The 12,244-nt window shown below is 35.0% G+C and overlaps 1 protein-coding gene across 6 annotated transcripts in view; it reads left to right on the top strand.

Annotated features, from left to right (window-relative positions):
- The window catches only part of TBC1D5 (TBC1 domain family member 5), a 318,071-nt gene that overhangs the window by 179,824 nt on the left and 126,003 nt on the right, over window positions 1-12,244 (top strand). For all 6 annotated transcript variants that reach the window (XM_041411471.1, XM_041411470.1, XM_041411472.1 and 3 more), the window contains 4 exons: window positions 4,557-4,659; window positions 10,372-10,460; window positions 11,911-11,961; window positions 12,064-12,133. In XM_041411471.1, coding sequence (XP_041267405.1) covers window positions 4,557-4,659; window positions 10,372-10,460; window positions 11,911-11,961; window positions 12,064-12,133 — 313 coding nt within the window. The remainder of the gene's footprint in view (window positions 1-4,556; window positions 4,660-10,371; window positions 10,461-11,910; window positions 11,962-12,063; window positions 12,134-12,244) is intronic.

Below are 12,244 nucleotides of genomic sequence, written 5' to 3'. Positions count from 1 at the left end.
TATTAGGAGGTGTACTACTTGTGAAATTTAATGTAGTCTTCTGTATGAAGCAAAGAGAACATAAGAGAAACTGAAAGGTCTTTAAATTATGATCATAATGAAAGATCGAACAGATTACTTTTCTAATTCTCAACACTTAATACAATCAATAATAAAAAAGCAGTTTATAATTAGTAAGGGAAATGTCACTCATGTATAGAAGTTGAGAGGTTCTATTTTTATTTATCACTATTCTAGCTTTATTTGTCATCTATGCCTTTTAAAATTTGTCCTGATATTACTATGATTATGTTTTCATCTTCTTGGCCCTTAGGTCATTCCTATTTAGAAACTTGTTTGAGTTAGAACACTCAGTTCCTGAAAATATTTCTTTTCAGAGTGCAAGCATTGAGTAATGTGTAAATATAATTAAATTCAATTACTGGTTTGCTACCATTTGATATTTTACTGTACTGCAAATATTTTTCCTTATAACTTGAAAAATGTGATGATAGTCGTAGATTCTACAAATCCCAAGCTTACACATTTTCATTTACAGGAACCAAGTCATGCAGAAGAAATCATTGCAGTCTGGTTTTCGAATATTTTACATGTCCGTCCCTAGACCCATTCTTGAATGTATTTTGCCATGAGATGTATAATTAAAATCTGAGTATACTTTCATGTGCATTCTCACAACAGATGGTATTTTTTGTTTGTTAAAGAAAACAGTTCAGGATGTTCTAAGATTAAAATATATATGTATCTAAACTATAATTGGAGAATGAAAAGTTTTATGGAGGTTATGGTGGATGTATGATTATTATTTAAATATATATGTATATACACAAAAATGCCAGGCTCTCACTGTGGCAAATGGCAGAGTAGTATTCACTAATATCAGTAATAGTGACTAAAGAAATTTTCATTTATGCATTTATACAAAATGACATCTGCTTGAAACAATAGTAGTATATATTGTGTCATCAATAGCAAAATAAGTCAAGCAATGAAAAAGCAAAATTTATCAGTGACATGAATGTATTTGATAAACTACATCCATTTCATATGTACACTTCTTTGTCTAATCATAAAACATAGTATGCATTTTTACATATACTTACATATCTATTTGTAAACTATGATTATTTTTAAGAAGCAGTAAGTTCTTCATTCTGAGGCTTTAGAATGTAAAAACCCTCTGTTTTTATTTACATTCTTTAAATAAATCCCTGGAGTAAGAACTTTAAAAGTTTAAAATTCATCATTAGTTTACAATGCTTTTTATTAAAGGTTCAAATAATTATTTTATTCAATTTCCATAATCACTACTTTCTAGCTGGTGTTTCTTATTTAATGAATCTTTTTATATTCTTTGTCATCTACTTCAGTCCTCCATCATCCCACTGCATCAAGTATATAATGCTGTAGAGGGTGATGCTAACTACACACAGAGTAACAAACCAGAGTTCCAGCTATCAAAGCAGTAAAAAAATTACTCTATAATGCTTTTGTTAGAATTCCCTGAAGTGTAGTAACAATAAACAGGAAGAGTGGCTAGAATTAGGTTCCTAAAATTGGTATTGGCTTAAACTGGTTTAAACTTCAGGATTTTGCTATCTAAAGGCAGCTGTAATAAAGTTTGGTCGTGTGTGTGTGTTTGTTCCTATGCATTTTGAGAAACCTTATCTCTCCTAGTTATTGGGTCTGTGAAGCCTAGATACTCTCAGCTGGGTTAACCATGCTTTAGAGTCTGTGTACAGTGGAGAGGTACAGTTTTCTTCAGTAATTATAAAAGGCTTCTAGCTCACCAGTACCTAACAAAACTTTAGTTTCCTAAAGTCAGGTGATAGAAATCCAGTCCATAATGTCTACATAAAAATAACAGCTTCCAATATTTGCAAGTAGGAAGGGATATTGTTAAGTTAGTCCCAACTCATGAGTGATCAATGTTTTTAAAAAATTTTTTACATATTCTGCAGGAATAGAAATCAGCAGATTGGCAGATGCTAAAGTATTTAACACAAATTAAAATACAATACTTGTTGGCATCACAGTGTACATCTAAGGTTGCAAATGGCTAGATTTCATTACCCTCTTTTCTCTCCCCAGCATTTTAAAAAACTAAAATACCTAGGGAGCATTCCCTGTAGATGATCAAGTCAATATCTTCTCTTTTGTAGTAGTACTTTTATATATTGGTCTACTTAGTTTCTGCTTCAGGAGTAACAGTCACAGTTTAGAATGATGGAAAGTGTGTGAAAATGAGTAGTGATGGGTGCTGGGGTTCCATCCCCATCTCCATCCCCAAACAAGAAAAAAATTATTTTAAAAATTGCCCACATCAAAACAGCAGTGGAAAAGCCACTGGAGAGCTACATCGTTCCTAAGTATGTGGAAGAGATGGTAAGGAACAGCAATCCATTGATTATGATCGACATTTATGTCTGTCACCAAATTTGTTTTGTGCATCCATTTATTTGTTTACCAGCCTGCTTCTTCAAATTTCTGTGTCAAATTCTGGCTGCCTCTGATGCAGGTACCCCTAAATCAGCTAAAGGAGTATTTTAAAAAGCTATATCTGACTCACGCTGGTCTTTTCTTTTAGGAAGCTGGGACCTGGATGCACCATTGTTTCATTGTAGTGTTGTGGTACAACAGTTTAGGAAAATTCCTATGTCCTTAATGCAGGCTTTCTCAGAGATGTAATTAAATGTAACATTCTATTGTTCATGAAAAGCATTCTTACCTTACTGATTTGAGAATACTGTATTTCTTAAAACAGAACTTTAATCATAAAATGACATTTTCCATAAAAATCCATCCTGAACTGATAGTTCCCTCATGATCTCTTCTATTTACATTTACTATAATTAATACTTTAGCCAGCTTATTCCTGAGTTCATTATTATCCTTTCTGTTACAATCTCTGGTATTACCAGATCCTCACAGATATCTCTGTGTATTTTTGAGTTTTCTTTGTTAGTCTTCTCTTCCTAAACTTCACAGGGCAGCCCTGAATAACAGTCCTTCAGAAATAATCTCTTCAAACCCCTGAATTATGTCGATTGCCATCTGCTGTAATGCACTTTTGGTCTCAGCTGTGTCCTTCCTTTACAGTAATGTGATTAGTAGAAGTGCATACAAGTTTCCAAATGTTGGTCTACCATTACCTCCACCAGGTGCCAGGAAAACGTTACACCTCTCATCTCGTGCCTCTCTCAGGACTTCAGCATCACTGTGTTTAAGCCACGGTGTCTTCTCTGCCTTGGCTCTTGATTCAGCTCCTTCATCCAAGGATTTCAAAGCACTTTCCTAGCCTTAATTATTTCTGTTTCTGTGCTTGCCTGTCATCACCTCTGTGAGATGACCACAGTGATTAGCAATGTTAATAGTCTTATCTGAAGTAATTTGTTCTAATTTCCTATATTGTTTCTCTGTGACAGCATTTACAATAGCCTTAAATACATCTGGTCTAAAGTATAACATTGTAGCTCAGACCTGGGAAGTTGTTTGAAGAAATCTCATTTCAAACCATGTGATTTAATTCTAAAACTGACTATACTACAACTTTTATTTCAGCACTCTAGCCTGAGGCCTACCATTGTTGTCTTTTTTAAGTATTATTCTGGTCTTTTTTGTCGAGCTTCACAATTTCCTTTCTTTTTAGTATTCTGCCTTTTCAGATTTTTTTTTTCTGTGTATTTTATATTGCTCTGTATGGCTGTGGTTTGGGGGGTTTGCTTTATGAAACATTTGTTGCCATCTAGTTACTTCTTCAGTAGCAATGAAAACACCTTTGTTTGTGCACTTATTCTAATTTTAAGTAGGTCTTGCATAACTATTCTGTTTCCTACCTCCAACAGTCAAGGAGCAGGATGCACAGGTGAGAGTTGCTTCAGAGTAGTTGCAGACTGGAAACATTTACATTTTCCAGTATGCATGTAACAGGATTTTCCCAGAAGCCTTTTTTCCTTATTCTCACACATGTTCCACTTCATTCTGGTTCATTTCGGTTATTTGCCCAGACAGATTATTTTATAACTGTAAAGTTTATTTGTAATAGCTGTTGAAGACAGTGAGATGTCAAATTGTATTGTATTGCAACAGATGCTAGTAAGAGATACTCGATTTTAGGATACTGGTTTTCATGTCAATTATGAGATATTTAAATAATCTTGTCATTAAATGATAATTTTTTTTCAAATATTAAAGAAATATGGAACCCTTGTGTATGTGTGTCTTCTGACACAATCTAATCCTTTCTTCCATTTCTTCCATTGTATTTCATTCTTGCAGATGTCTAGCTTTAATGAGATTTAAAGGGATTAGTTATTGAAATATAACTGTGATATCATCATACCTGTGTAGCAGACTGGTGTATATTAAAGAACATGGTTCATCATTTTGGTTGCAAAACAAATGTAACAAGTTGTTAGAAGTATTTAACTCTAGCAGCACAGAGCAGTGGGCAAGCAGATAAGGGAGATGCTCGTACCTAAAACCCCTTTTAGAAGACCAGAACTGGCATTCTGTGCACTCTGTTGTTTACTTTTGCTGTATTGCTTCATTTTCAGCTTTCCTGAAATGCAGTATTTCCAGCAAGAGAATGTAAGGAAAATTCTTACAGATGTTCTGTTCTGCTATGCCAGAGAAAATGAGCAGTTGCTTTATAAACAGGTAATGAAAATACTGTACAGGTGGCATTCATTGACTCAACATTTTCTATATGGTTTGACAATAATGTAGCTCTGTTGTATCTGAAGTTGTATCATAATGCTGAAGTAATCAAAGAGCTGCTTGTCAGCTGGTTGGTAAGTGAGATCATTGAATAACATATGCTTCCTCCTCATAACACAGTACCTTAAGTTGTTTTCTTTAAGGTTGCTAAGTTTTCTAACTTTGAATTTCTTTATAAACATCTTTTTCTTTGTCATTGGTTAAGAGACTAAAAACACAAGCTTTCTCTGCTTAGGTAAAGAAAGTACACAGCAGGATTTAAAATGGTACTGAATAAACAAAAAGCATAGTGACTTCTGAAATTTAGACCAAGTTTACTATTTTAAGTTTTGTCTAATATTTTAAGTTCTTCCCCAAAGTGCTAAAGCCATGCAGTATGTTAGCAAAAGGATCATTATCTAACCCTGTACCATCGAAGTACAATGCAGCTGACAAAATCCTCTTGAGTAAAGGATAAGTAACTTTTACAGAGTTACTTGAAGGAGAGTCTGCTCAAACCATTTTTGACAAAATGGTAAAGAAAGCCTAAGTTGCACTGAGTCTGCATCCACAGAGTTAGTAAGTTAATTAATTCAGCATTTGTTCGGAAGGTTTTGAAGTAACTATAAACACGATACTGTATTCATATAGCAAGACCAATATGCAGAATATCAGCTGAAGCATATTTGTATTTGTTTCTTCACACAGTTATCTGTAGGCTGAGTAGAGACTGACAAACCAAGGGATACCCTGTGTGCGTGGACAAAGGATAAACTGGATAAAATTTAGGTAGATAGAAAATTTGTCATGGCAAAAATACAGACATTCAGTAAATGTGAAGATTTTTATAAAACAATCTATGCTTTCAGGCATGGTCTGTGACCACCCTGTCCTCTAGCCAGGGAATCGGGTTGTTTCATGGAAACAAAGGCGGTATGAGTTGAAGGAACACTTACTTCTGAAGAATTTCTTAGAGATTATTTAAAAAATGGACTATATAGTTATCAAACATATGAAACATCTATCAACTGGTTGTTTCTCGTGTTTGACAGACTGTGAGCAAGAAATAGTCTTGCATAAGAACAATAAAAATGAGATCTAGGAGCTGTATTTTGAAGGGCACTGCTAAAAAAATACTTAGCAGTATTCAGCCTTCTCTTTCTAGCGAATATAGGCCAGAGTACTGATGACAGGGAAATGGAAGAACACATTCCAGCTAATTTAGTCTATCATTTATTGAACAAGAAGTATTATTTTATTCTTTGATATGACTTAAAAGGACTTAATTACCCTCTGCTCATACTTAAAATCCTCTTGATTCCTTAGCAAGAAATAATACCTTTCTATATAGGGATGGAATATTTAGCCAGATCAAATTTAAAAAAAAAAAAGCACTGCGTTTCATCACAAGCTGTTAAAGCTATTATTTTCTACTAGGTGACACCCCGTTTAACATAGACCATATTGTTAATAGTTATGGGATTTTATTGAATTAATGAGACTGTTATCATGTAGTAGAATGTCTTGCTGAGTTAATTGAAACTGCAGAGATTATATAAATGGTATTAATGAACTTTGACTGCCTGATGCCTCAGCTTTAATAAAGACTGCTTGGTGGGCTAAATGAACATAGGCAGATAAAAGAACAGGTTCAATTTTGTGAGCCTACAGGCTGTTGACAAAGAAAACTTCTTTACCTCTGTTTTCAACTAGTGTGCATCAGTAGCATGGTAGTTCCAGGAAGGGATTGCTAGAGGATTAAGAGGAGAGGAAGTGCAGAAAATTAAATTAATTTGGATCATGAAAAACTGTTGATTTAACCTCTCGAAGCGTGTTCAGTATATCACCCAAGTCTTGCAGTGCTGCGCCATGTCCACAAAATAGTAACTGATTGTGGTTGTCCTCTTTTGTTGTGGACATGTGTTACTTTTACTAGGAGCTGTGCTTTTTTCTCACCTCATTTTAAAAGTGTGGGTTTTTTCGGTTGGATTTCTTAAAAAATAATACTCCTTTTAGCTTGTTAGTAAGATCCTACTTTTTTGTCCCTGTGCTCCTCTCTTGCTAGATAACATTTTTTTCATGACCATCATTACCCTTCTCTGAATTAGCTGAAAAGAAATGGTTTATAATCAGCTGGATATGTTTTTTCCTTATCTTCTAGATACCTACCTAGTAGTCAGTCTCCCTGGTGTAGTGTTTTTACCAGACTCATGACCCACTTCCCATAATAATAATAATAATAATAATAATAATAATAATAATTTCCACTACAGCAAAGCCTAGCATATTTTTGAGCAAATAATGAAGGTTACCGTTAATTCATCAGTAGCAGATCATCTCCAAGTTTTTGCCTCCACAGTGACCTGAATACAAAGCCCAGATTAAGGAGTTTGTCTTCATATGCAGTTTCCATCATGGGGACTGATCCTGCTGACATCCATGAGAATTCCTCTGTCTTGCTTCTGTGACCACATACAAAAGATACAATTGCCATTAAAATTATAAAACTTGGCCAATGAATGAAAACTGATATTTTTGTCTGTCAGCATCTGTCCCTACCCAATGTTATCTTCCAAAATACTTGGAAAAAGTTGTAGTTCCTTGACAATTTGCATACTTAAAACATTCTGTTGAAACTGCTACATAGCATCAGCATTACAAGAAGCAATCAATAATGTTTGTTTAATATGCATATATGCATGTGAGCTTTCTTTGTTGTAGGGTTTCTGGGTTTTTTGGCCAGTGTGAAGGAACATTTTCTTTGATGAGTAAAAATATATTTGTATCCCTAGCCTAATGGAGTATAATGTTGTGGAGCTACATTACAGTTTTTAAAGGAAGAATCTTCCCTGGGATCACTGAATTTTTAAATAGCAGCTGTAAATGTAAAATCTAAAGGGAATAGTGTATTGTACTTAAGAAAATAAAAAGCTACCCTTAGAGCTCTTCTGTAAGACTGGTGACAAAATTCTGGTCCTAGTTACACTGAAAGGAAATAGTGAAAATTAAGCTAAATCACTAGGCTAACTATTGTTTGTTCATGATTTGATTGCCCTTAGAGAAGTCAATATAATTTTGAAATGCATTGATTCACTTGTCATTGTAAGAATGCTATAATTCTGGTTTTCTTTCTAAACCATAGACTGTATTATGAAATCAATATTTTGTTGTAGCTGGGAAGTGTCATAAAATTATCTGAGCTCTGTCAACTTATTTATTAACACTAAAGAGTTTTAGTAAACTGTAGCATTGAAAAAATATGTGTATGCATATTACACTGGTAGCTTTTCTTGCCAAGCTAAAAATCTCTAAACATTTGAAGTACTCTTGTAACTGAAAGATCAGAGGTATCTTTTTGAAATCCTGATATTTCATCATCTGTTTGTTTTGGTTTTGTTATATGTGGGCAGCCACATTATGATTCTATTTTATTATGGAGTTGATATATTGTTATGTTGGAAGAATGTGTGATGTGCTTTTATCTTTTATAACTAATTCTTATTTCATGTCCTCTTTCTTTTTCTTCTGCTTATATGTTTACAGCTTAGGTGGTAGTTTTTTTAGATAGTCAAGTTTTCTGGCATTTCCATTTCTCCTATTTCATGTTTAGTATATCAGGGCGAATAAAAGATTAGATGCAGCACTGTTAATTAAGCAAGGGCTGTATGTGTGAAAGTACAACCCTGGTTATTTCAATCTTTTTGCCACTTCTATATTGTCTAATCCTGGACCTTTCTCCTTTGATATGAACCACAATATTTTAAGAAATCTAAACTTGGCAATTTGTAATCTAACCCGTGTGTGGTGTTTTACATCAGCTTCTGAAATCAAATGCCTATATTTGGTCTATTTTGTTTTTCCTAATTGAATTTCTCCTTAAGCTTCATCTTTCAAAGTAGTTCAGAAATAGGAAGGGAAAGAAAACATCCAAACTTTAGCCCTGCCATTGAGGCTCTAACAGTCATCTCAGTCCTGAAAAAATTAAAATTAAATTTCCTATGATTTCTGTTGATGGCATACAGAGAGATCGTCAAAACTATTGTCAAAATTGTCAAAAACTATGCATCCAGGCATACTCAAAATAGGTAATGACGTAGAGAGGGTTTTCACATCTACATCTCGGGACACTTGGGACCACTTAAGGAAAATCCCTATTACTTCCAAGGGATGTAATACAAGTTCAAGGGTTTTGGTAGTTAATGGATCTGTTCAGTACATATGAAGCTGATAAGGTAACTTACTGCTGTTGGACACTTCTCAGGTGCTGAATGGAGTATCAGCTGATACACCAGCAAAGCAGCAGGGTAGCTTGCAAGCATGTGACACTTCCAGTGTTCATGTCTGTCCATCACTGAGGGGACTGGAAGAGCAAGTGCAGAGGCTTCCTAGCTTGGAGCTGCACCCATTAAAAGTAGAAGAGCTCAGGTGACCCATCAGCTGTCATCTGACTCCTGACAGCAACCCGAAATGTTGATGTGCTTGTGGACCAGTGCCAGTGCTCCTTCTGCAGCAGGATGGATGAGATAGTCTTCCTGGAGCCTGATTTGGGGCTGAGGCTCCACTTGATGAAATAGTTGCACCCTTGAACTGGAGCACTCGTGGCAGCAGGTTCTTCTTCCTACAGCTGGGCAAGGACTCCATCCAGAACCAGCCCCAACAGGGGTAGCCTGGGCACTTGGCATCAAGCCCCTCCTGTAACTGGTGGTTTTGGGCAGGGGTCAGGAATTCCCTCCCCTTAGAGTGATCCTTGTGTCCAGAGGCAGACAGACAGATCTCGATCCTTCATCCCACATCACTTCCATCACCAAAGGACTCCCCTCCCTTCTTTTGTATGGCTGATGCCTCCCCCAGCCTAGGGCTTTCACAGCTCTTACATGCTGTCCTAGTCCCAACACTGGGATCCCAGCTCTTCTGGGTGACCCTGCCGTGCTTCTGATGCCAACCCAAGCCCTCAACTGCCCACCCATGTTTTTTGTTCTGAGTCCTGCCTATTTCTGTGCTTTTTCTGTATCTTAATTTAGATTGCATATATAAGTAGTACTCTGCAGTGGAACTGTACCAGGTCTTCTATGCATTGTGTTTAATGAGTTTATTTTGAATATTGACATAACAACTTATGAGAAACTGAAAGAGAACTGAAAAAACCCAAAACCTCATTTTAATTCTCATGTCGTTAGAAATTAAAGTTTCATTTTCTTTCCCAAATAGCTACCCTTGTCTCTTTTGGAGCCTAGTGTTACACTTTTGTCTATGGTTTTGGAACATTATAAAATACAAAATAATTTTACATTTTGTAATTTTTCTCTATTGCAGATCTCTGTACTGTAGATCATTATTATAATTATCATAAATAAAATTCATATTTATGAACACAGATCTTGAAGTAAACTGCCAGGTGCAGGGTTGCCTACCATTGCCAATTTATTGTGTGTTGTGTTAGAAGAAGGGAGACTAACTTGTTTCTGTATATTATAGAAGAATAAACACTTGGATTTAATCAGAATTTAAGATAAAAGCCATTGATTATGAAACCGTTCTGTTAACAGTGTGAATGAATGTTCATGTTTTTAGTTAGTCTGCACCTAATATTGCTGTCTGCCTTATGCTGTGCATTAGCAACTATTATATGACTGGAAAATCTAAATATACTTTTGCTTTTCCTTTTATGTTTAGGGCATGCATGAACTTCTAGCTCCCATTGTCTTCATCCTACATTGTGACCACCAGGCTTTTTCACATGCCAGTGAAGCTGCACAACCAAGGCAAGCATTGTCTTTTATTTGTATAAAAATTGTCTTTCTTTAAAAAATAAGTTGGCTGAATTATAGCTTATAAATATGTGCTCCATAATTGTTTGTTTATAATTCATAAATTAATATTAGAAATCATTGCATCCTTGTGCTTTGATGGTAATGTCCTTATTTCATCTTTACTCCTGCACCTTCTGAGATTTAGACACTGGCCCCTTCCCAGATATTGGCTGGTGAAAAAATGGAGAGACAGGAAATCTAAGGAAAACTTTAATCTCAAAGCTTGCTTACTTACTTACCTATCATTCTACCTCATCCTTATTACCAGAAGTGGTTTTGTTTTTGTCACTGTGGAGAGTAGACAGATTAGTGAGCTCCACTCGAGTAGACATCTTACCACCAACTCTCTTTCCTCGTATCTTAAAAGGGGAAATAATCATTGAAGACAAATTGTTGGGATTGATAGTTCTTTCATCACCTGCAGTGTTGTAGTTGTGATATCCAACTATTCTTTGACTGGATAGTAACATTATGTTTACCTTTTGATCCTCCATTCCATTCAAAAGTGTGTATGTGTGTATGCATGCAGTCATACTCATACATATAAAATATTGCATCACATGGTTGTCTGCTTTTATTCTTGCCCCATATGTAAGGGTTTTGTTTTGATTGAAAAAGAGAAAAGAAACTGGTTTCATTCTTGTGATATTTAGGACATTTCATTTGGGTTTTTTTGCACACTGGAGTTCAACAGTGAATAAAAACAAATTTAATTATGTGTGCAATATAATAGAACCTCTGTAGGTACCCTACAACATGACTGCCCAAAGAGAGTTAAGCATTAAGATGATTATTTACAAGTGTGTGTTTTTATTCAATGTCTGTCCTTAGGTATCCTAAAATTACCTAGAAGATGCTCTTCAGCACTAAACAACTTAAAATAACCATGTGTTATGTACAGCATTCTGTTCCATCCCCACTGAAAAAGTAGAGCTAAGCAGCAAAGTAGATGGAAAAGAGGTGCTGTCACTGATTAATTGCTGTTAAAGTACAATAAAAATACAGGCTATTAAAACAAAATAAATTAATGTTTTGATACTGCATATTTGACCAGTAACCATATTTTTTTTTGTTTGGGATAAACAGTGATAGATTGTGCAGCAATCAATTATTCTAGATCAAGCATATTCAAATAATACATTGTGACATTCAGTAATTTGTTATTTGGAATAATTAGATGGTTACTTCATTGTAGTGCAGACAAGGCAGCTAATTTGTTTTTGATCTTTATAAAAAGGAAAGACTTCATTTGTTCAATGGAGTTGCTCTTTTTAATTAAAAAGGCTAGTTTTCTCATTTGCACTTTATATGAAAGTTGGCTTATAAATACATAATAGTACATGGAGAACGCTGACCAAAAATAAACATTCACATTTGGATTGTTCACTGTTGCCTTTTTCAGTGAGGAAATGAAAGTTCTTTTGAATCCTGAATATCTGGAACATGATGCCTAGTAAGTTTTAACAAGTTTCTTTACATTTAATTTGCTCTGACATCATTAATTTGTAACTGACATCATTATTTAACACCAGGTTTCTGGGTTGTTCCCTTTCAGTGCAATGTTCACACGTCTTATGAAAACAGCAGAACATTGGTTTTCAACTTTTGAACATGACAGTCAGAAGGTAAATATTGCTTTAAAATTTACTTACTGTGTTTTTAAGCAAATGTGATTTTAATATGATTGATGTTCTTTAAAGCTAGCTAGACGTCTCTTAACTTGGTTAAAGCAGTCT

The sequence above is a fragment of the Onychostruthus taczanowskii genome, unplaced genomic scaffold, assembly GCF_017590055.1.
Source record: "Onychostruthus taczanowskii isolate IOZ18803 unplaced genomic scaffold, ASM1759005v1 scaffold36, whole genome shotgun sequence".
NCBI lineage: Eukaryota > Metazoa > Chordata > Aves > Passeriformes > Passeridae > Onychostruthus > Onychostruthus taczanowskii.
This window is presented reverse-complemented; position numbering and strand designations above follow the sequence as displayed.